At 38.5% G+C, this 25,701-nt stretch overlaps 2 protein-coding genes across 5 annotated transcripts; one reads left to right on the top strand and one right to left on the bottom strand.

Annotated features, from left to right (window-relative positions):
- Positions 1 to 313: 313 nt before the first annotated feature.
- Positions 314 to 6,248, bottom strand: slc39a1 (solute carrier family 39 member 1). 4 transcript variants are annotated; one of them, XM_034679588.1, is made up of 6 exons: positions 6,109 to 6,245; positions 5,948 to 5,983; positions 5,825 to 5,854; positions 4,683 to 4,813; positions 3,685 to 3,999; positions 314 to 1,598 (listed from the first exon to the last, which is right to left on the bottom strand). In XM_034679588.1, the coding sequence occupies exons 4-6, from the start codon at positions 4,713 to 4,715 to the stop codon at positions 1,245 to 1,247; spliced, it is 702 nt and encodes a 233-aa protein (XP_034535479.1). In that variant the 5' UTR covers positions 4,716 to 4,813; positions 5,825 to 5,854; positions 5,948 to 5,983; positions 6,109 to 6,245; the 3' UTR covers positions 314 to 1,244. The 4 variants fall into 4 exon arrangements, with proteins under 4 accessions (XP_034535479.1, XP_034535478.1, XP_034535477.1 ...); XM_034679587.1 differs by lacking the exon at positions 5,825 to 5,854; XM_034679586.1 differs by lacking the exon at positions 5,825 to 5,854 and having other exon boundaries at positions 5,948 to 6,248.
- Positions 6,249 to 7,489: 1,241 nt separating this feature from the next.
- tmem208 (transmembrane protein 208) lies at positions 7,490 to 11,660 on the top strand. The gene is made up of 6 exons (XM_034679590.1): positions 7,490 to 7,719; positions 8,948 to 9,043; positions 9,372 to 9,431; positions 9,530 to 9,666; positions 10,756 to 10,840; positions 10,939 to 11,660. The coding sequence occupies exons 1-6, from the start codon at positions 7,714 to 7,716 to the stop codon at positions 11,074 to 11,076; spliced, it is 522 nt and encodes a 173-aa protein (XP_034535481.1). The 5' UTR covers positions 7,490 to 7,713; the 3' UTR covers positions 11,077 to 11,660.
- Positions 11,661 to 25,701: the final 14,041 nt, after the last annotated feature.

Raw genomic sequence — 25,701 nt, 5'->3', positions numbered from 1 at the left:
AAACTGGGCAACTTAAAACTACGCTCCGTAATTTGGAAATATACTGTTTCCACTTAATTTCAGTTCAAAAGAGATGTGATATTGTAATATAAGTTTGGACCATGAGAAGAACAGTTTTCAGCCCCACATCAGAAACGTTGGTTATAAGACAGCCTTATATAAGGCACCCAAAGTGCTGCACTGTTGTGTCCTGCTAAATTAGATTTCTTGATGTATATACAAGTATGTGAGAGCTAGAGTGGACAAAGTTGCAAAACAGAAAGAGCTGAACATGCACAAAGGTCAACAGAGTGTAAATAAAAGGGCTCAGCACTCAAAGCCAAAACGTTTTATTCTTTCTCATCTGTGGCAAAAACCACTGATGCTTTATTAGAAAAGTGCAAACAGAATAAAAACAAATCGAACACCTTTTCTCTCTTTTTTTTGGCATCCAACTTTTTAAGGCATCAGGGAGTTTACATTGACACTAGTGTTCTGGACAGATGAATAAAATGTTGATCGATGATTCAGTTAGTAAAGATGAGACTTAAAAGCATAACGATGCTAGAAACTACACCTAAAAGTATGGCACTAAAATGTCAGTACTAAGGGAATTAACCTGTCAGTAGAAACACCTTTAAAAATAATGATTCATAGAGGACGACCATCAAGCTGAACCTGAAGTGAAGAACAAACCACATGAAATACTTCGACTAAAGTGCAGAAGTGTCTTGTTTGAATCAGTAAACATTTAAGATCTGGAGGTACCTATATACTAGCATGATTGGATTAATTATAGGGTATCATATACGTACAACAAGAGCCTGTGTTTCCAGAGATTTCCTCAATAGTAACAAAGGTCAGACTCTGGTTGTGTTTGCAGGCCAGAGGCTTGTTTGAAAACAAGGACAGTGATAAATGAGCAGACAGTGATTTTTCCCCTGTGCTTCTCTCAGTTGTTTAACAAACCTGCCATGGCTTTACTTTACACCCTCTTATAACCAAATTATGTATACACAAATAGTAGGGATGCCTCTTTTATGAAATGTTTTAAAAGTAATAAAACCAACATCTGTTGTCATGTTGCCTTTAACATTTAAGACTCCAGAGCTGAATGTAACAGTGCATAAGTAACCCTACTTCTTTTGTTCTTTCTCTTTGTATAAAATTTACCCATGTCCCTGTGGGAGCTGCAGTAGTTTGCACAAAGCGTCCAGGTCACATCCTGTCAGGCTTGCTAGCTGATGCGCTGCCTGGTCTCAGTCTCAGCCCAGAAATGTCAGAGTTGCCATGACACTGAAGCCCAGCAGGATGAAGAGCACCTTGATGAGCTGTCTCCCTGGGGAGTTGAGCTCGTGTGGAAGGATCTCCATAAAGGTTATGTAAATAAACGTTCCTGCTGCGAGCCCCTCCAGGATTGCTTGAATGAGTGCTCCAGCTGCAAGCCCCGCCTCCATAACAGAGATGCCGATGGCGATGCCTATGGGTGACATCATGGCGAACACCCCGATGTAAGCAGCCACCCATAACGGACTCACTGCGCTCTGGACCAGCTTCACGGAGAGGCTGAACACAATGATGCTCTTGTGGATAAGTATAGCGACACAGAGCTCCAAAACCTGGAGAAACACAGACGTTTTGTGGTTATTTATTTGTCTTTTTAAAGCTTTGATACAATGGTTAGTAACACAAAGGTCTGCACAACACAAAGTGAATGTCTATTCTAAAACACTAGGAAAGATAGTTTGTTTTTTTAATGGATTTTTGCTTTGCAATCTAAACCATGCTGTCTGTGTGTTTGAAAGTGGGGAATACTAAGTTATGTGGGCAACTCTGCACATCCAACAGCCAAATTTAAAGGATCAGATCAGAGAGGAATTCATTTAGCAGCTTAGCAAAAATAAAAAACACTTGTCTCTTTGTTTTCTTTTAAATACCTGTATTTCATTTAATGTTCCTGCTAATGTACAAAATAACACCACATATAGATAACAGAGTAAACACTACATATAAACAAGCTTTATGCGTTGTTTTTCTCTGATGTCTGTTTTGTAATTTTTTGTCTAATTCAAATTTTCTGTCCTGCGTTCAAACAGATATTCTTCTTTGGTGTCTTGAAGTGCTGCAATATATTCAAAATGTATTTCTGTTTTTGAAGTTTATATTTATGAAACTGTGTCGCCTGTGAGATCTTTTTCATATTCTAATTGATATCAGTCAACTGATCTTTATCCCCTAAAAGTGTTTTTCTGTAAGCAGTGATATATATTTCCAGCAACACATACAGATAACAAACAGCTGTGTGTGGCCAAAGAGCCTGGGGGAACACTAACTGTATGTAACTTAATGACTGCAGCTATCTTGTGACCAGAAAACTCAGATCTGACCAACGTGACAGCGAGGATCTCTGACCTGCCCAAAAGCAGTAAACCAGAAGTCTGCTTCCCTCTGTGCATGCCAGTGCTGTGAATATGATACTCCCTTCATTTTCACGGCACTTCTAAAGCAAATGTTCACAAAGTGTGTAAACAATGGTGTTGGTGACTTTTGTATTGTGCAAAACTGGCTTACTGTATTTCGACAATGGGTTTTTCATCTGCTTATTGACCATTTCAGAGGCCTGTTGATGAGGCTAATAGCCAGCTATTAACTTCCCAAGCTTCTTATACTGAGGTATGGAAAACTAGAACCAAAGCACCATAAAGCAGGGCTCCAGGTAGTGTTTATTATAGCATTCATTTTCATCAATCAAACACAATATTACACACTGTTGTAACAAAGGATAATGATTTAGAGGATTAAAGAAAAGGCTGCACGTATAAAGGGAATTAGCTATTCACATGATAAAGTTTATAACTGAACGGCTTGCACACAAAGTCTAAAGTAACAGTACAGTGTGCTCAAGTTGATTACCCTCCATTAGAGAATTTGATACATCATGTATCACATGTTATTAAGGCTGAGGAACCTGTGACGGGGTGTTAATACAATTATTTATTTATATTTAAATGTGGAAGTAAACAACACATTCTGGATGTTCTGCTGAGGTTTGAGTGGATATAAAGATAAACGTAAAGGTTTTACTTTTTCTATATCTTCTGTCACACCAGCTCAGCACTCCTGAAAATGTCCTGACATTACCCAGGAAGCTGCATGTGAGAACAGAAGGGTCTAAATCCACTGACCTGAACATTATAGGGACTTAAACCTGCCGGTTTCCAAGTCCAAAGTCTGTGTAATATCTGAGTGGGTCAATGGCTGAACGCAGCTGGTATTTATTTGGGCCATTCACTGCAAACGAGTGGGCATGGCAATGATGTCATTCACATAGCGTGGAGGTTCACTGATTTATACCCTGTTGCTCTCTTCAGTTGCTTGATTGTCGTTTTCTACTGTTGTGGTTGTGTTATATTGCATCCTCATGCATGATTCACTGATAAACCCAAAACAGTTCACAATAAGGAAAAATCATCCTCACTCTACTGCATGCTAAACCCCTCGGATAAACTTAACAGAGTAGTTAAGAACCTGTCTCACAACTCCCACTCTGTGCAAAATGTTGGAAAGGATCAAAATATTTCTGGAACCAAAATATGATGACATTTCATGACTTTAATCTTTGTTTAATTTCAACCTTTTGAGGTCATGTGAAGATAACTTGTCATCCACCTTTAACCACAGGTAAAGAATGTTCTGTCTTCCTACCTTTGAGTCAGTGCTCTGCAGGCCAATGGCGAGACCCTCAAAAATGGAGTGGACAGAGAGAGAGAGGAAGAGCATGAAAGAACGAAAGGGGGAGTGAGCGTGGAAGTCAACGTGGACGTGTTGGCTGCTGCTTTCTGCTTCAGGGTCTGCTGGGTGGTTGTGCACATGTCCATGACCGTTCCTGTTGTCCTGTATCAGGGGTGCCCTTTCCTCCTGAATCCCACTCATGCCCCCACAGTTTAGGACCATCCTCTCCACTATGAGGACAGTGAAGAAGCCGGTAGCCATGATGAACTCTGGTAGGGGGAAGTTGGTCTGTTTGAGACCACCATAGCGAGATTGATAAGTTAGCGAACTAAGTCTGGAGAAATCAGGACCAAGATTGTACACAGAATACTTTTCTTTTGTCTATGAGAAGCCTGGTCATCAAAAGATTCCTAAAAGGACTTTCAAAAGTAACTAGCTGTTTTATTCTTGCAGAAAAAAGTTATAAGAGTAACTTTGTCAATATAAATCACTTGTACTCATATTGTTCACATTAAAAAATCCTCCTCTTTCTTTGACTTTGTTAAATTTGAAGTACAGCTGAAAAATGTTTCATTCTTTAAGAGATTCAAATATAGTTAATGCATCTAAAAATAGTTCATACATCTGTTAATTGTGTAAGATGATCAAGTCAGTGAAAAGATTTGTTAACTATCAGAAATGTGTTTGCCTGCAATTTAGGAAAATTTTCACTTAATTTGACGATCAAGCATCAAACATTTAGTGGTTTCAACTTCTTTTTTTAATATTAAACATGTTTTTTTAACAATTCTGTCTCAGGGATGGGCAAACTTTTGAATCAATTTTGAAAATATATTTAAAATGAAATTAATGATCAATCAATATTGAATAAAACAACTTTGTTAGTTAAGCATAAATGTGTATTATGTGTATTATTACACATTCACATTTAGTATTATTCAGACTCAGAAACAGTCCACACATAGATGTACCTCCACACTTCGAGCTGCCAGCTCGGTGGTCATGTCCTCCAGATAAGTGGGAATGATGTCCAGCAGACATGCTGCCAGGAAAACACCGCCAGCAAAACAGCTAATCAGACTCAAAACTGTACGTTGGGTTTCTGCAAATTAAAAAAGAATATTATTTGAAAGCATCTGTTATGATTTAACATGATAATTCAAACAATTGTACAATTATTGTACACAAAATTCCATAAAGTGAAAGGTAAGCAATTCATATTTTCATATTATATCTTCAGCAACATGTTCAAGAATATCTCTGTTAATAATGAAGAATTTTACATTATTCAACCTATTATAAACTGGCTGTATAAAATTGCTACTGATTTATCATGGCCTTCAGTGTGGAAGTAAATTTTTAAAGATCATGTGACACATCATGATTATAAAAGAACAAGTCGAGCTCAGCAAACTACAGGAACACACATGAATGTAGAGGGGAGAAATTATACTTTCACTTCCACTGAACAGAGCCAAACCATGCAGGCCTTGTCTTTTCATTACACATGAATGCAAATGTGACCGTGGGCTGAGAGGGCTTTGGCTTCGGGCTTCATCCCTCTCATGTGACTTAGACAAAGGCTTGAAAGGAGAGGTTATTAATACTAGCAATATTTTCCTAATTGATCAGTTATGTTTACATACATGAGTGAAATAAAGTATGGTGCATGAATTAATAAACAGTGACCATGTAGCCAAGAAAATAAACATTCTGGAAAGATTCTCCATTATGGTATTTGTAGATGATTGAAGGCCACCTTATTATCAAACCTCTGTGATTATTTCATTAATGAAATCAATAACAGCTAAAAGCCTCTTTAACATTATCTCGAGCTCAAACGTGTGATCAAACAGTCAGACACACATCTGTGTAAACCATCCGTCTACCTTTCACTTTAACGAAGAGGGAGCCCTGAACCAAACCTCATTAAAAGCTCAGGACATTTAACGTTGGACTGTTTTCTGCAAATAGTAACACACTGGAGACAGAAATGAAAACTCTAACTAAATCAGTGAACCGTCGTCCTCAGTTCGGCATCAGTTTGATAAAGACATTAGCAATACAGAAAATGCAAACATGTGATTTGTTAGTCATAACGCACTTTGTTTACCTCAGGTTGTATGCGACTTTAAAGCGCGTCCTGTTTGTAAAATGAAAACAAAAGTATCCATCTATTAAGTTCACAGCTGATTATGTAAGACCCTTGTGTTATATTTATTATCTGTTCACATACCTGTCGCATTTGTGTCTCTGAACCATAACACCCGAGCTGGGATAAATCCAAAAAGCAGAGTTAAAAACAACAAGCCGAATAGGGAGCCTACTTTCACCGCGAGCAGGTAGTCCATGTTGAAGCATTAAGTGTCAGTTTAAGAATAAGACTAACTCACTCACTGTTCTATCATTTGATACGAGGGGGAGCAAACCGGAGCTTGCAAACCCTTCAGACGATGAGAGTTTCGCTGAGAAAAAGCCACCTTGGTATTATATATGGAAAGCATAGGCTGTGCTGCGCAGACTACGGTGGCCGAGGAAACTCAAAAAGCACTTCGCGAAAAACATTGAGTACGCTTTGAATAAGTCTCCCTCCTCGACTATTAACTGCATTACATACAGCGCATTGGAAGTAAGAAAAAAAAGTCTTACTTTAATTGCAAAAAGATTAGCCACCAAATCAAACTCCCTAAAAAAAAAAAGTGAGAAGTATTATAACTGGTTTGTAAGTTACAAGCCAATAGTTTCATTACATTTAATTTGTACATAATTATAAGCCCTAAATGAGCATGCATGCTCTTATTCTCATTATAACGGATTAATTTATTTCTTCACAGACATTAATTTATTTCATTTTCTCGACATGATAAAGCTGTTTTTTCCTGTGATGATGACATGATTTTCTGAGGATAAAAGATTAAATAATAAAATAGGCTGGTCACTTTGATAGGCTTATCTTATTCTATTTTTAATAATTTTTTTATTTATTCATTAATTAATTTATTTTATTTATCTACTCCGTTTTATTGATCTTATTAGCCTTAGTTTTATTTTCAACTCTTGTCATTACCCTTTTTAAATCTATTCATTTTAACTATTTGTATTCTTAATTTTGATGCTTTAACTTATTTTAATTACAAATATTTTACTGTTGGTGTGCATTAGTCTCTATTTTATTTTATTTTATGTTATTTACATTATTATTCTGATTCTGATTCTGATTCTGATTATTGTTATTATTATTAATAATAATAATACTTATACTTATATGTCTTGCCATTGTTTCATTTCTGCTTCTTTCTTGTTTTTTAATCGCTGTAAAGCAATTTGGGTTGCATTTCATTCGTATGAAAGTATGAACAAATAAAGCTTGATTTAGGTAAGTGGAGCCCATTTCTATGTTTGTTTTGTGCTTTTACAACTCTAGGGATACTAGTTATCATCTGACATAAAAGGAAATCTCAAAATAACAACTGTTTATGCTCGTTATCAGTGGAAAACGGAGAAAATAAAATAAATGAATGCATGTCTACTCAGGCCTTCTGTAATAAACCATGTACCTGGCTTCCTCCATGCATACTCTTATCATTTTTACAGCTGCACAGTCTGCACTGATGTAACGAGAAAGCCTCATTGTACAGATGGTACATGGTTGTATCACTATTCATTATATTTTTTCTGTTTAAAACTGAATTTGCCAAATGTCCATTCTCATAATGACCAGCAGAGAGCGCCACATCCTCGGTAGTGTTGATCCTCGCGACCATAGATCGCGACAGCACTGTTTGTTTGACTCGTTGATGACGTAGATTGGATGCGCCGGAACTGATGAGCCAAAGGGATCCTAAATGCTGATGTGTTACAAGAAAACACACTGCAGAGGGTCTTTTCATTTTCCGTTTTGATGAATTAGTATACTACAGTCAAATTAAAAAGCGCCGGGTTACAGGTCGATGTCAAAGAAGACTCAGAGAAGGAGAACAACAGCAGCGGGTCAGAGAGCCGATGGCGGTGAGACTCTTACACATGCAGCTTCTCCAGTGACAGACTGAAACACTGACACGTTCACCTGGACATTTACAGTAAAACATTACTTTATAATAAATTAAACGGCAGGAAATCCAGCTGCAGAGGAAGCAAACCCTCGGTCTGTGTAGGGAATAATGATTTTAATAATCTGAATTATGACAGTTTATACTTCGTTGAGACTTTGACTAAAGTGAATCTCAGTCTTGATAAGTCTGTAGGGTGAATATTATTATCTAGAGCAAGTTTAATGTTATCGGGATATAAGGTGTAGATCTATTCTGAAGTTACATGTCGTCTTCATGTTCCAACTTTTGAGTTTTGTCACTAAACAAGTCACTAAATGGATCCACAGCTTTGTAGGTGGGTGCAAAAGTAAAATTAACACTACAACATAACGGAATCACAGTAATAACAGAAAAAACTACTAAAAGATGATTACAAAGGTAAGCTGTTTTGATAATTTTATTAACATTGAAAGAGTTACTTATTTAGAAATGCTTATTCAAGAAGGCTGCTCAATAAACCACAATTCATCATTACTGAAATCTGAGCATTTCATATCTGAATCTATGGCAATGAATAGGAAACACATTTTTGGTTAAACAGGCGTGTTTTCTCTCACAGTATAATTACATTCATAACTGTTTGGATGCAGAGCTGGCTACAATAGCTTTGCTTTAGCATTCTGATGCTGTCATATAAAGCTTTATATCAGCTGCACTTGGCTTAATTGTTGCCAGTGAAGTGGTGGGGAAAAAAAGCTTTTTGTATTTATTTTAGATTGAGAAAGAACATTTTGCAAATAAAGGTATAGTTTTAATTATAGGGAATGATTAACAGTCATGTGTACTCGAAGTTATAGCTGACATGCACTTCTTGAAATGTTGATTATACGTGAACTATTAAAAAATACACTCACTTATAGTGATGTTATTAGATGCTATATCCACACAAAGCACACTATGTCAACAAAATAATAGAACTCCAATAACAAAATTTGTCTTCTCTTATTGTTGCACAAACATTTAGGGTACACGTTTTTGTTGTACGATCACATATTATTGTGTTATTATGACTTGAGTTACATGAAGTTTTTGTCTTTTTAAAGTTGTTTCACACTTCCTCCACAGACTTAGGATTCAGTGTTTTGGTGATATGGTGAAAATAACAGTCTGATATAACAAACTTTCCTTCTTGTTTTGCTCCACAGCCCAAAGGTAAGGTTGGCACAAAGGGAAAGAAGCAGATCTATGAGGAGAATGAGGCTACACTGAAATTTTACACACGAGTCATCCTCGGAGCAAATGTAAGAACCCTATTTTGTTGATTTCTGTTGTATTACTGAAAAGTTTGACTCCTCATTTCTCAAATGAGTTGTGAACATCAGACCAGTGATTTATTTGTTTCACTTTCCAACACCAATTGTTTTCTGTTTTTTAAAAAGTTATTTATGAGGCACGTTTGTCTTTATTGGATAGGATAGCTGAAGAGATATAGGACATGTGGGGAGTAGAGAGTGAGGGATAAAATGCAGCAAAGGGTCGTAGCTAAAAGTGAAACCAATGACTGCTGCAATGAGGAGTATAGCCTCAGTCCTGTGTGTGCAGCAACCCTGATACTACTCTATTCCACAGGCAATTTATGTTGCAGTAAATCTTTTGGTGTTCTACAGTTCATCTACATTTTGGACATGGGTGAGTTTTTTGTGTTTTCATATCACAGTATCTTAATATAGTTTGAACACCGCTCACCTAACTGACTTTAAACCTTATGTTCTTTCTTCTCTCTGCAGCTGCTGTTTATGTTTGCACTAGCTGTGTATGTCGGGAGTTACCGCTCCATGTCAGCCATGGCCAAGCCAGTGTTTGCTGAGGATGGAACTCTCCTGGATGGAGGAATAGACTTAAACATGGAGCAGGGAATGGCAGAGTAAGTAACCAAAAATAAAGGACACTAATATAATCCAAATGTGCCGGGTGAGTGTGAGTCTAAGTACTCTATTAAAGCAATGCAGCTGTCCATATTGAAGTTGTCTTAGCAGTGTGCATACAGTGAGTGCATCATTAAGGCTGCCTTCAAATGTTTCTTAATGACCTGATTTACTGAGTTTTGGGAGACAGGAAGTTTTGGTGACATTGCTCAGAGTGGGAAATAATGCTCACATTCCTCCACTGTGTAAATCATTTACTTTATATCTTTGCCTGGAGGTGACAGCGTTAGACCAAAAAAGGCTGCAGTTGATCACGAGTCAGTGCTAAGGCAATGTAGGACAGAATACTGAGACATGAATAGATTTGTGGGAAATAAAGCTATATTTTACTCTTTGTATTCTGCTGTCGACGACGATTGGCAGCAATATGGCTGCCGCCGCCAATTGGCCTCTAAACGTCGGCGGCAGCCATATTGCTACTGTCGAGTGATTGTGACGTAAAGAGGCGGAGTTTGAGCCTCCTAGCCAACAGCTACAGTGTTCCCGTCTGTCAATCAAGTCAGCTGTGCCTCTCATTGGAAGACTTAATATCTTTGAAATTTCCGCGTTAGAAAAAAGTTCACCCCCCTACAGTGTGTGCCGATCGAGTCATGAGCTATCCAGACTACACTCGTCTTTTGTACCAGGCTGTAAACATGTTTATTTCTGCTGTAAAGATCGTCTTTTTTGAATTGGTGTGTATGTGGTTTCTGGTACTTCCGGAGCCAGCGTCAAACGGATCCTTGATGAACTGCAGTTTTTAGCACTTCCGCATTGGACTCATATTTTTAGACTAGAGGTTGCTGCTTGGTCTTAATTGACTATTTATAGAAAAAAGTTTTCTGAGTAAATACCAAGAAGTTGTTTGTTTTCAACATTTTCATTAGCTCTGGTGGACGTATAGATTTAAATGTATTATATTATTTTGCTTAGAATGAAAAGTATGCTGCTAAAATCTGACATATAATCTGATTTTTATGTGGTTTAAAACTTCTGTGACTACACTACATTGTGAGTGATATCTAGTTGTCTGTGTTTTCTTGTTTTAGGCACCTTAAGGACGTCATCCTGCTCACAGCCATAGTGCAAGTTCTCAGCGTTATCTCCTCTTATTTCTGGTATCTTTGGCTGCTGGTAAGAGCTTTTGTAAAAGATGCTGTGTGTCCAAGTCCTGCCTTCCTCATGTCTCATAATTAATCCTGTCCTTGTTTGTATGTGTGTGTGTGTGTCAGGCTCCGGCGCGTGCCGTGCACCTCCTGTGGGTAAACTTTCTGGGCCCCTGGTTTATGGCAGAAAGCCCGTCAGCACCTGAAGAAGTGAACGAGAAGAAGCAGAGAAGACAAGAGCGCAGACAGATGAAGAGATTCTGATGCTGCAGAGCAAACGGAGCAGTATTTTTATACACATACAGAATCTAATTTACAGTTAGTGAGGACCTCATAAGTTATTCAGGAAGAAATTATGATGTTCAGTAAAAGCCAATCCAAATGGCATACCGTGGAATATTGTTTCCCATGTTTGTTTGCTTTCTGCTGTTCTCCTATAATGTAATTTTCTCCCCAAATAATGAAATGAAATGTTCCCTGTTAAGATCATTTCACGGTTTAAACCTCATTAATACTCATGCAAAGATTTAAGAGTTTTCTGTTGCACAATTCTGACACATTGACCCTGAAGATTTCCATCAGACATCCCTTTAATAATCAGTTGATACAGTGATGAAAATGAGTCTAACCATAGCCAGCTGGAAGATTCTGTCAGAGTGGCCTTCATGTCTTTTTTTTTTTCTATTTAATTTCATTGTGATATTTAATCGAACTGAATTCATCTGTTAGTCTTCACTATAGAGCCGAGATATTGTTTATAAGCTGTTATGTCTTATAAATACGACAAGTTTTCAGAGGAAAGAAGGAACATTTTGTATTAAAAAGTCTTCCTCTAGAGAGTTTCAAAATGATTTAATATTTTTTCTTGGGAAAATGTGCCTTTTCTGTTGTTACGTCAATATTCAGTACTTGGAGTATGAAGCACTATAAAGAGTAAAAGATGCCCACTCAAGGATTTTAGTGACATAAACATGAATTTTTCCAACCGCAACATTTCCAATTATTAGGGATTTATGGGCTTTAAAGTTTCATGCGCAATGACGTCACATTTAGGCACACAATGAAGACCGTTGACCGGCGCGTTGTGCTCAGTATTGTGGCTCTTATGATGTTTTCAGAATGCTTGTGTTGTTCAAAATCTAAAAACATTTGATTTTTTTTTCTGGATAAACGGCCTAAATAGCCATCAACTGGTTATGAAAGACTTCAATTAATAGTGATGCCTCTGTATGAGCTACAAAAGCAAAGATCGTCAGCATACAGATGAACTTTTTCTTTGTAACAATATAATCCTGCAGCAGGATAAGCGCAGACAAAGTTACTGACAGCACATCAAAGAAACAAGCTTATTTTACATTTTCCACAGAAAGTATTCATATTGATTAATAGATTTGCATGATAGGATGCATTATTTGAATTCAGAAAACATTAACACACATGTACAGAACAAGTACAATTCCGATATATATACCTTTATGTCCACATGGTCGACAAAAAACAAAAGTTCTCCATTGTTTCAGTGCTAATACTGTTTTAAACCACTGCTGACCCTGAGTCATAGGTGTTTTCATTCCACATAAAGGCACATAATCCTCAACTTCAAGAAGAGAAATAAAGTTGTTTTTTTCATTATAATCTTAACATCAGCAGTTAAGCTTCCACAGTGTGCAGCACCAGATTTTAATAAGAAAGAGCATATTGGAACTGATAGAATTAAGGGCAAAATAAACACCTAAAGCCAAATCTTAAAATCAGACATAATGACCTAATTAAGGTTTTTAGATTCAGCATTTAGTCTGAAAAGTTACCAATCCTAGAGATTTGTGGTTTTCAGCAAACAGTGACATGCTTTGATAAAGCCAGAGTCCACACATCAACACCCGGTTATTAAAAAAAAAATATATATCAATTTGTTTTGATATCTTCTCTGATATTACAATTTTGATTTAATTAGTAGTGTAACATGTAAACAACCAGATTCCTGGAGGATGTGATGGCTTCAGGCTGCAGAGGAAAGTAGAAAGATTATTTTGCTAACATGATAATGAATATAAAGAAATATTTAACAATAGGTAAATACACTTTGAGATGTAGCCTAATGAAGGGGACTGCAGATCACAGTTACTATTTGCAATCTTCAAAAACTATTAGTTGCTATGGAAACTGCTCACTTACTGGAGAGTAGAGATTTAGGATGAGAGCTGACGTATCAGTGCAGAGTTGCCAGTTAAATCCCCAAGTACTTCAGAAATGACAAACACTTGCCGCACAGCTACATTTAACATTTTGTTTTCATCCGGTGAGCTGAGCCTTGTCCTCTGGGGGATAGTGTTGTTTATTATCAAGTCTTCTAAGAGTCTTTACTCTGTGTATCCCGTGTTGACAAAGTGTATTCAGTGATTATGTTTCTGCTCAGACTCCAAAGAGATCGAGTGGGAAGGCAAAGCTAAAATCTGCTCCAGATAATTACAGATTTCTTATTATTGTTGATGCATCCAACAAGCTGCAACGTGCAGTCCTGAAGTGGGACGGTTTGAATCCTTTTAGAGGAAAAAGAAAAACAACTACCAAGTTTTCTAAATCAAAGTCACCCTGGAATTCATGCAGTTCTTTTTACCTAACTTGAAGCTTTTCCTTAAATGTCAATATCCCCACAAGCTTTTACAAAATGACTGCTTTGACTTTGTGTCCTGCCCTCCTTCATTCCAGCAGCCCTGTGGTCCTATACTGTCTCTATTATAGGGTTATAAACAAAGTAACCAAAATTAGAGCAGCACGGCATCCAGTTGTCAGGGCCAATCCCAGATGTGGGCTTTGAGAGGGACCATGTTGCAATGTAATTTAGCACTGGGGCCTCTCACTTGCACGTAACCCCACTCCCTCAAAACTCACATATGTAGTCTGTGTTTTCTGCAGAAAGATGTGCAGAAATGGAAATTTTAACTTTGTTTAACTCAAGTAATTGTCTGCTTGGAAACTCCCCAAAAACACGTACGTACCTTGAGGCTGGTAGAAGGCCACATGTTTTTTTTGCTCTGAGCTTTTTTACTGAAAAACTCCCTCTCTTCCTTTTTGTTTAATTTCCTTAAACTGTCTGTTCTCTTTCTTTGAGGTTTAGCCTAACCTAGAGAAGTATCTCCTAGAATAACCCCTGTCACAGCTGCTGATTTAAGATGGAGAGAAAAGTGGGAGAGAGAGGTTCTTGTTTACCATGGCAGTAAAAATGGGTTCATCCTGACAAGATGAAACAAGGGAGCTGGGGCCATTTTCCAGTCTTTATGTGCAGCTTTGCATGCTATAACTTACACCCCTCTCCATGTAAGTTTAAACCCATTCTAACTTTGAGATTCTAAAAAGACTTTCAAGTTAACTAAAGTAGATGTATTAAAATACAGAGAGGTTGAAATGGAGCCTTTGGTCTCATTGGCTCCAGCAGAACGTGGCCTTCAAATTTTAGATCCCGTTATGCTCACAGGGCCAGACAAAACAGGAAATTTGGGGGCATTTGGGCAACAGGAGAGCCTTTGACCCTTGAACTGCAGCGTTCCTTGTCTTTGAAGTGAAGAGAGAGAATCACAAGTAATAACATGCGATGCTGAGTGTGTTCCCTTGAACATTTAGCCTCCCTTGTGTAAACAGAATCAGAGCTGTCTGAGTGTGTTTGGCTGGGCTGTGGGTGTAGTCTGCTTCAAGTTTATAATCTGTGCTCTGCCTTGACCTCGTTTTGACTCAAACTACTACTGACCCAAACACTTCTCACAGTTTGGGCTCGTAGTGAAGCAGTTTTTGTAGATATTTTTAAAATAAATTTTCAGTTATCCTGCAGTTTAAAGATGACACCCACCAGGCAGCATTCACAGCTCCCTCTATAGCCTTAAAAGGAAGCTGTCAAGAATTCCTGCTTCATTTGCCTCCTGTGTGTATGTTCCTGTGTGTGTTTGTGTGTGTGTGTGTGTGTGTGTGTGTGTGTGTGTGTGTGTGTGTGTGTGTGTGTGTGTGTGTGTGTGTGTGTGTGTGTGTGTGTGTGTGTGTGCGTGCGTGCGTTTGTGTGTCCATGTGTGTCTTGAGCATCAGACTTGGTGGCAAATACTCCACCCTCCTCAGAGATTGTCACCTCTGATTAACAGCTTACTCCGTCTCCTGCAAGCCTTTCATTTGCCCCCTGTTTGTCACCAACTGCAAACTGAAGACACAAATCAATAAAACTAAAGACATAATGGTGGATTTGATGAAGTGCTACTGCTAAATTTCAGACTTCAGAATATTTTAAAAAGTTTGAAGTCACTCTTTAGCGCCTTACAAAATGCTGATTTGGAAATATTGGCCTGTAACATTAAAGATGATTTAGGTGTCTACACATAAACAGCACCCTGAATCAATCTATCATAGCTGTTGTCTGCCTTGTGCATAAATTAGAAATAACGAACCCTGCACTTTTCTGTTGCCGTTAAAATGAAGCTCCACTGTCAAACTGTCCCTGATGGCCTGCATAATAAGAGAAAATATGCAATGTTGTTTAAACTGTGATATGAGGTGTGATAAATTAACAAATATTAAAGAGGGCCAATAAGGTTTTTTTTTCACCTGTAAATTGGCACAGATTCCTCTGATGGTAGCTGATAGCTAGTTTAAACTTCATCTTTCTGACTGCCTTAAAATAATGAGAGGATGATTATACCCAGGCCTGAGTCCAATAGGTTCAGTAATCTGAGTGAGAGAGCAAAGTGTGATTACATACAACTATTTTCTTTTTTATCAGACTTTTGTGATGTGTTGCAACAACGATAATGTTGGAATTTATTGTGCCCTACATGTGAGGTATAGACTCTTGCACACTGCAACTGCATAGCTTAATAAACACTCATCCTCGTCATCCTCTGCTACTACCTCTGAAGGACAGACAACTTTGCCCAACCATTATGCCTCAGTGTTACACATCACAGAAGATGTGTAACAGAGGCATACATATTCTTTCTTGAAATGGTAGTATGTAAGTGCGTAATATTTCATTGTGCCATTTGTTCTACAGAATGTCTCTTTTTCATTTGCTCCATCCTCACACGCAGTCACTATATCTGCTTTTCTGCACAGCCTCTGCTCAGCTTCACTTGTTTGGACCTGATAACCAGCTTCTCATTCTCTGTTATCCATTGTAGATGGTTAAATGCAGGCGGCCTGAAAGAAACAGCAATGTGTTGCCACGTAGGCATCATTATCTACGTACTCCCCTTACAAACTATAATGTTTTTAAGTTGTAGAAATCTTCCTTTGTATCGTATAAACTCAGCAGTGAAGTATGCTGGCATACATTACCACTCTATAAGTAGCAGCATAAATTCAGCCCAGTTGTTTTTGGTGTTATCCCTCTAGATTTTGTGTCCTTGTTGTCTGTCAGGTTAGGAGTTATGCAAAAGACAATTCAAAGACATTTTGCCACCAGTGTGCAGAGATGCATCTATTGTCCTCTCTATTTATTGACAGTTTTTCTTTGTGCCATTCAGTGTCCAAAAGTCCTAGAAATAAAACAGTCAACAAACCATAGTAGAAGAAAATAATGTAACAAACATGTAAGCAACAAGAAGATAGCTTTGGTCAGATATATATAAACAATGCTCAGCAGACAGACATGTTCATAAGAAACACCTTAAAAGTCTCCAGATTAACCTGTACTCAGAGGGAAACATCATGAACATCATCAGTTCAACTTCATGAGGATCTCAAGTTTGTTGTGGTCACTCGATGCAGCCTCGTTAGGTGTATATATAAGGTTAATCAGTGCTGCCTTCGCTGAAAAGCCAAGAACTTTTAGGCATAAAAGTTGTGTTTTTTTGTTCAGTTAAATCTGGGGACTAAACAACGTAACTAATCTGCCATCTGGAAAACAATACTCAGAGACTGTAAAGTCAGCCTGTTGTATTCTTGATTTGGAGGACGGTAAATGTTGTGGTGTGTTTGAGGTGATTAGAGGACAAACCTTTTAATCTGGATGCAGGCAACAAGTCAAGTAAATGATTAATGTTCTGCTCCAGAGCTAAATTAAACACAAACGGTGCATCAAGGAATGTGCTGCATTCTCACACACTGAGTTTGCAAAAGCTTACATCGACTTTGGCCAGATTCTCTCCAAATTAGGCCTTGTAACGATTCATGGTTCAATATTGAGCATCCTAGCAATTCCCTTGAATGAATCATACATGCATGTGTTCGCTGCGTGTCAAGCTTTTTTTGTACTTTTCACCTTAAGAACATCAATCCAGTGTTTAGCATCTCGGATCTCAGTAAAATATGGTACCTGAACCTCAAAAGGATTCATGTTGAATCTGAATAAAGACAGAGAATCACGATCCTAAAGTTTATAAAGCAAATCATAAACATCTATAGATCGATAATACTTTGTTTTAACAAGGGGCTGAGAGAGTTTTGAACTGAAGCACTCACCACCAGATGAAACAGTGTTTCAACTTTAATTTCTCTGAAGACATGAAGTGTTTCATATTGAATAATTCAACTTTATGGGATACGTTTTTATAACTGAGCAAGAAAAAATTACATGCAGTATTAATATGAAATTATCTTAAGATCAAACACAATTTAGAATCAAAAAGGCAGAACCAAACACATGCATGGTTCTGTTGGTGTGGTGTGACAGACAGTGCTCTGTTTGTTGAATAACCAGATTAGAAAATAACAGTCAAATACTTTTGGGAGTCAGAGATACATTTAGTAGGATAAAAAAAACCTTTCAAGATGTAATTCATGATGAAATGAAAGTGAAAATAAGTAAAGTCCAATTAAATGATATCAATCTTTTAAAAAATGTTACCCTTCTTTCCAAACTTCATGGCTGTCAACCAACTTTTATCTTGTCTATATTTATTCCCTTATTAATCCCTTTATATTTTATAGTCTCTAATTCTTTAATTGATGATTTTTGGATCCCCATCGCTTTAACCGGCTGTTTGATTAATAAGGACATCATTTATTTCATAATTTCCTGTTCATTACCGTATCATTTGTTGAACATTTACAATGTCATTTTCTTACTTATAATTCTGCAAAAACAAAAACTAGTTTTTTTCTCTTCCACAACTTTTTAGTAATTAAGAACTGTGGTTTTCATTCATAACTCCAACACAACAGTTGGGTTAAAGTTATCATCGATAACATCCCTTTTCAAAATATCTGATTGCGCTCATCTTGTCTCTTTTTTTCTTGGTGTTTTTTAATTTGTCGTACAGAAACATTAACCGCCCAGAAATACCTAAATAAACAATGTATTGAAATTCCTGTCGCTTATGTTAATTATAGGATCCAGTAATGATATGAACTGGCTAATCTGTGGACTATCAGACCCAAATCCTTCCTCCTAAGTGACTCAGTGAGTGTCAGTGTCTGATTGTTAATTGGTATCACAGCTCAAGCAGAGTACACCAGTCCTCTCTCCAGTCATTGTTTTGCTGGGTTGTTTGTGCTTTCATTAAAATAAATAAATAAAAGGTCTTCCACGGATGACCACAGCCATTAGTCGCAGCGGTGGCGCCACTGTCCACATGACTCCAGCTGATCCGGGATCAGTGAGAGAGGGCTCCATCACACTGGGTCCCCTTCCTCTTCCTTTGTTTTCATCCTGCTTCCTTCCTCGTTTTCTCAGATACTGTTCCCCCCGATGCAAGTCTAAACAAAATACAATACTGTGAAAGTAAACAAACGCACAAATATCATGTCCTACAACCTTGGCCTCTACCAAAACCAGACTGAGTTTTTTAGGAAGCCAAGGACAAGGTTTGGGTAAATGAATGTGGTGTATGCCTAAGACACTACAATATGTATTGGATATAGCTCATACTCTGTCCTCCACTCTGCAGAAATAGGTGGTTATAAAGATGATTTTTATATGTACTCTGAAATGCAATTGCTTTAGAATTTAGCATAACAACCACATCACACCAGAATAATCTCAAATATTTATTTAAGCATGCAGTCAGTGATGCTGCACTCATCAACTTGCAAAGCTGTAAACTCAGCCAAAGCCTGCAGTAAACATTGATGAGGTTTTACATACTTTTTTATGCAGTTCTTGTTTCTGACGTTATGTTTCTGCCATCACCCCTCTCCACCATTTCAAACCCATCTATCCCGCCCACCCCATGCTATTAGACCTATAATGGAAGTCTAGATTAATGGTTAATTTCCAGGAAACCCCTGTGTTCTGTCATAAAGTGCTTTCCATTAATTAGTGACTCTTTCTCAGAACGGAGGGGGAGAGTAGAGTGATTAATGAGGTAACTATTGCAGCCAGCGGCTCGCCTAGCTCCAGCACTGAGCGTGAGAGTCAGACCCACAAAGACAGAGAAAGAAAATAAATATGTGGCCCCTAAAAAAAAAAAGTGCATGGAAATTCATTGAAAGGGTAGCTGAGTGCAGTTTCAAAGGGATGGTGTAGCATTAGAGCTGAACTGTGAGTGAGAGGGCAGAGAGCGAGGCTTGATTACGCCCTCTCTGGAGCCAGACGTCCAGCAGACGGCTGGGGAAGGGTGTGTGCTGGACTGAGAACTGTTAACAAGGAAAGCAGTACAGGCGGCTTCTCCACTTCTTTTGGCTCTCTTGAGGTGTGAGGTTCCTGTGGAGATGAGAGGATCAATACCACTTTCATGTCTTTACACCAAATATAAAGATACAGCCAGCAGCTGGTCAGCCTAGTTTAGCCCTGGAAACAAGATAAGAGCTAGCTGTAGAGACAGTCCCAAATGGCATTGTTGAGTAATTTTGTTTTTGATATGAGTAAAAAGATATAATTTAGCATTACTGAACTTTATCATTGCAGGAATGAAAGTTTTTGAAACCTCTGGACAGAATCAGTGAGATTTTCAAACTAAGGCAACCTGCTGCTAACTGTCACTTAATATCAAGTGGCAACATCTGGTCCAAAAATATGAGCACAATGCAGGAGTGCTAAAATCTGCAGTTCATCGAGGAACCGCTTGAGGCTGGCTCCAGAAGTACCGGAAACCACATACACACCAATTCAAAAAAGCTGATATTTACAGCAGAAATAAACATATTTACAGCCTGGTACAAAAGACGATTGTAGTCACGATAGCTCATTTCTCAATCAGCACACACTGTGGGGGGGGATTTTTTTCTAACGCGGCAATTTTGAAGATATTGAGATTACGAGTTTTCCAATGAAAGACACAGCTGACTTGACTGACAGGCGGGAACACTGTAGCTGTTGGCTAGGAGGCTCAAAGCCGGCCTCTTTACGTCACAATCACTCGAAAGCAGTAATATGGCTCCCGCCGATGATTGGCCTCAAAAAAGCACTTCAGAAACAGATGGGGGACGTCACGGATATTACGTCCCTATTTTATACAGTCTATGCTTAATATCTAAAGGTATGGTTTTGAATCATGGGACATATGGTTGTCTGTTTCTCTTCTGTCATCCATGTTGGACAAAGTGACAGCCAGTTGCTTGTTAGCTTAGCTTAGCTTAGCTTAGCACAGAAGCCACAGAAAGCAAACTCTGCTTTCTACATCATCAGGGCCAGTAGGTCCATGCATTTTGCAAGGCAGAGAGCTAATAGAGCATGTAGGAAGCTAACTACAGAGTCTCAGTTTGGAGGTATTTTACATTTGTCTCCAACTCCGACAGCTCCGACAGCAATCTACAGTTAACTGCCAACTGTATCCAAATGACATGAGAGACTTCCCAGTGATGGTTACAAAGCTTAAAAAGTAACAGAGGTTAGGTTGCTGGTTCATGGTTTAAGATGAGAAACGCCTGCAACCTGCTAAAACCAGGGATTCCACTGCCTGATTGAACAGTTGGATCCCAAATACAGTTTACCATTATGTAAATATTTCCCTACCACTGATCTGTCTGAACTCTAAAGACAGTGTGCTGACACTTGAGTTAAATGATGTTACAGCGATGAGCTTCAGTACAGATATCTGGAGCTGTTATCACTCTTTAGTCTGACAGTACTGGTGGTTAGACATGAGCTCTATGCCACACAGTGCTACAAGCTAAAACTTCCGCAGATTGCACACACACTGACTTTATTTCTACACTATTAAGGACATGCTTGACTAGTAGCATATTCCATTGAGTGGAGTGCATGCCACTTTTTTTTTTTGCACTATTTGATGGAGTTATTTTTGTGCAGGAATAACAGTTCTTGTCTAATCTACTGCTGCATTTAGAGGTTTACAGTTAAATCGTAATTCTTGTTAATTTTTAAGATTTACTCAAGAGTGTGCAGGTACACATTTATAATTGCATTGATGAATAATGGTATAGTCAGTTTAAACATACTGTTCATTTATTTAATTCCGTTTAGACAGTTAATAAAGTCTGATGTTGCCAACACATAAATCCCAGTCTTCCAATGTTTGCTCTTACCTTAGCTAACTGGCTGTATGATACCACAAGACATAAGATGCTTGTTGTAGATATTAAACAAAAGCATTTTTGGTCACTTTTAAGACAGGCAAACAGTGTCATATAAGTTAATAACTTTATATGAATATGTTACCAATCTTTCATTAAACTGCCTGTGAAAAATCAGTAGTTATTCCTTAAATGTCGAACTATTCCTTTAAGTCAGGATCAGACTCAAACAGATAAATATTTTAACTGGCTAATGTTCCTGACCCTTGGCAGTATTCCTGGGCAGAGATTCCTCTGGACCTCAGATTAAGAGGGCAGCCTGGCATGGTTCCAGAGGTCTGGCTCGACATTATCTCCAGCACCCCTGCATATTTTCATAAGGGGGCCTCCTAGTCTCTCTAGTGCTGGCCTGTAAGTGGCAGGGAGTGGGCAGCTAGAGCATTTGTGCGTGCACCAATGTTAATGTATGTGCATGTGTGTGTGCATGTGTGTGTGTGTGTGTGTGTGCGTAAGTGCAGAGTAAACTGCCGCCTTGGTGGGGCAACACACTGTCTGCCATGTCTCTGGTCAAGAGGAGAGCCATTAGGGGAGCGATGAAGCTGATGACATGTTGTTCCTGTGACAGGCCGCCTCTCTGCTACTGCTGCTGCTTCTGCTTCTGCTGCTGCAGTAGCTGTGGGAGCCGCAGGTCTGCCACCTCACAGACACAGAGACGCAGGGACTGAGTTTATTTTGGGAGGTGGTTTGGTGCCGGACACCCTGTCTACTCTCCCACCAACCTTTATACACCCCCCACCCCCCCCCCACTCTTCCCGGCGCACAATACACACACCCACACCTTATCACCAACACACAGAACCAGGAGACTTTTACATGGCGTCAGTAGTAAATGCTGAAACAACAGATCTTATTAAAGGGTCAGTTGGTGCAAATGATACAAAAAAAGTCATGTTCTTTTTTTTTATGAATCCTTGCCTTAAGTTTTTACGTTCAGAGTTGTCTCTCATTGAAAACTTAGCTTTCAATAATATACAAGTAAGATGAACAGAGTTTTGCTAAGTGTGCACATTACATTCAGATATGTCTTGTAAACATTTCAACATCAACCTCACTTTCCAGAAATCCCCCCACAGACACATTAACCCCAGAACATGCAGTTAACATTTTTATAGCAACTCTTTCCTCAACACAGAGTAAATCTGAAGAAATCTGTTAACAGTGAGGTCTGTAAACATGTCAACTTTTACAAGTGACTCTTCTCTGCTGGTGAGTTTATGGCAGTGCAAAGAGAAAATAGTTCCAGTAATACAAAGATCAATATGACTATCAGCTGGCAAGTACAACTTTAATCAGTAAATTTATGAGAACCGAGCAGGTTTCCAAGAGGTTTGAGACGCAGATGATGCAAAATTCTGGCTCATCTCCCATCTCTCTCCTCCCTCGTTTCTTTTCATCTCTGAGCTGTATCTAATTAAGACAGAAAATGTCCAGAATATATTTGAACACGATAAAAAGTTATGATCATAAATTGAACAAAGCTTGTTTGGAAAAAAAAGTATTGTTGAGTAAATGCAACATTTCACATCTGCTTCTATTATTCTTTCATTATCTTTCTTTTCTATTTCTGTGTAGAGAGTCAATGCACACAGCAGTAATCAGTGAATGTGTAATTCAATGACGGTGCGACTGCTGACTATTGCTTTTTTTGTCAAGGGTCCAGTTTCTCTCAGGTCAACACACAAGTTTGTCCTCCTTGAGTTTTAGTTATGCAGACTCAAAAGTTCCCGGACTATTGATTTAAATCTCAGGTAATTTAAGAAAACTCAACTGTTGTTGTCCTCAACCTACAGTGCATGTACAGACACATTGAGTCCGGTGCAGAGTAATTCAGTACACTGAAAACATTGCTGTTAAAAAGTAGCAAAATATACTGTACGAGATAATGTATATCTGATACATGCTATTTTAAGGACAGAATGTAAAAGTTGAACAAGGGTAAATGAAAATACAGGATACATATTTTTGTCTTTAGATGATGTTATGGTCTTCAATGCCTCCAGTCAGGTGATTGGACGGTGGATAGAGTAGGAAACAAGGAAGAGAGGGGAGTGACGTGGAAAAGGGTCACCGGTCGGGTTTGGACCCATGCCGCCTGCTTCAAGGACTAGTCTCTGTACATGGGGTGCACTATTTAACCACAGAGCTAAACTGGTGCTCCAGGAATATATATTTATAGGGCTACATAATACATCTTAATGTCATTATTGTTGCAGTATGCAAGTATTTGAAATAAGCACATAGCTTAAATCTGAATTGCAACCAATAAGAAAAAAAAAGTGTTAACAAGCAATGCTTTCTCACTTTACATGTTGACATGTTACCTGTTGGGAAGATGCCTTCATCTAATGGCCATACTTCACATCATTTTGATGCAGTTGAGCTAAGTATCAGCTACCTTCAGATTAATATGTGCCAATTCAGGGGTGAAAATCATGCTTTCTGAATTTATTTTGGAACCAGTCGGGACATGCTGCAACACAAATATTGAGTTAAACTTATAGAAAAAAGACTGGACATAGAAACTGAGTTACTTCAGTGTTTCTTTAACACCATACTTTATATTATTATTGCAATATTGATTGATGTTTTTGCACATGGTATATATATATTTTCATATAATGCAAACAATATACATATGAAAAGGATGTGGTAGACACAGTTAAAAAGGAAGTAGAATGTATAGTTATAAGAGTACTGCTTTTTCAATTAATATTAGCATTTCACTTTTTCAATTGTACTTCCTGTTTGTGTTGCTCTATGGGGAAAAAAACATAAACATGCTGCATTTGGTCTCTATGTATACCGCCCAGTTATGGCCCTGGCATGTGAACTGTATTTATAGTTGTTTATGAGTGCTTACCGGATGTTTCAGAGGATGTGATCATGAGGGAATATTACACAATTTATTGCCATGTTTTCTGACTCACATTAGTTGCCACTTGGTTGGACTTTGGGTTTGATGTCATTGTTTCTGTTGTTATTGCATAGGTTTCCCAGTGAAATTGTCATACCAGAAGGCAAATGGCAGAAAAACTAGACCCTTGTTAAAATTTCCGCTTAAAGTTTTCTTTTGCCCGCTTTATGTAAACATGAGACATTTATTAATACAATGTATTATTACGCTAGCTATTTTCAAAGTGCTTTAGAAAGCGCTAAATCAGTGTTACACAAAATGCATCCAGTTTTCAGCCCCACCTGACCTGTTTCTAAACCTGCTGTGATTTAACTTTGACGACATGATCTGTAACTGAGTGTTGACTCTGAGGAATGCATTACACCCACTTTGATTTATGTGTTTGTGTGTTCTCATGTGTGACTTAAATGACTTCATCTGAATTGTTCTTTTCATTTTGCACCAATAATGAGTCGCAGAAAACAAAGATTAACAAGACAACGAAACAAGTGGTGACAGTTGATGACGTCAGCTGTTGTTGAAGAGTGGACGCTCCTGAAAATCTCACACGTGTGATCAACTTGAAATAATATATTCGTATTGTTTTGAAGACCAATAAATCACGCAAGTCTCAGTAGTGTTTATGTGGCCAGTGAAACATTGGACTCTGTACAAAGCTCTTCGAAAACACTTCACTCTGCATCTGATTGAGTTACACAGGGGAACACATTTTGAACAGGTGCCCAGTGAACCCCCTCTCTCTCTGTCTCACACACACACACACACACGCACGCACGCACACACACACACACACACACACACACACACACACACACACACACACACACACACACACACACACACACACAAAAACACACACACACACACACAAAAACACACACTCTCTCTCTCTCTCTCTCTCTCTTTCTGTCATTGTAACGTGACTCCCACGTCTTCAGCCAGTGTCCCTCACATACTCCATTAGAGTTAGGGTACTCTGGTCCTAGTACAGCACACATAACTGAACATGCAAATAACACTTCTGATATGAGGTGTAAACGGTCACCCACCAAGATGACTGAGCTAATCCTACAGCAGTAACATCCACTTGGAAAACGACACTTGTAGTAGAGTTGTTAAAATGCCAGTCACAAGCAGGGGTAGAGATGGTCACATTGGCACAAAGGCATGCAGTGGAAAGACTGGCGTGTTGCCACTGGGGGATACCCCAACCCCCTGTTTACCCTCCATCCAACCCCCCATGCTCTCTGATTCTAATGCTCAATATTTACCTCTACTCAACTTGGTTTAGGCTCATCCATTTTGAACTTAATGATTATAACTCTTTTGTTATCTGAACAACCACCCCCCCCCCCCCCCCCCCCCCCCCCCCCGCCATGGCTGGCTTGTGCTTTGAATACTTTTAGTGTCTGGGAATCACAGTGAGTAACAGAAGTTTGACAAAAATCTAAAGAATTGCAAGAAATGTCTGCAGAAACAAAAGAGAATAACAAAAACAAACTGACTCATACAGAGGTGATATA

This window comes from Notolabrus celidotus, chromosome 3, assembly GCF_009762535.1.
Source record: "Notolabrus celidotus isolate fNotCel1 chromosome 3, fNotCel1.pri, whole genome shotgun sequence".
In the NCBI taxonomy this organism is placed as follows: Eukaryota; Metazoa; Chordata; class Actinopteri; order Labriformes; family Labridae; genus Notolabrus; species Notolabrus celidotus.
Note: the sequence above shows the minus strand (reverse complement) of the source record. Positions and strands in the feature narration are given on the sequence as shown.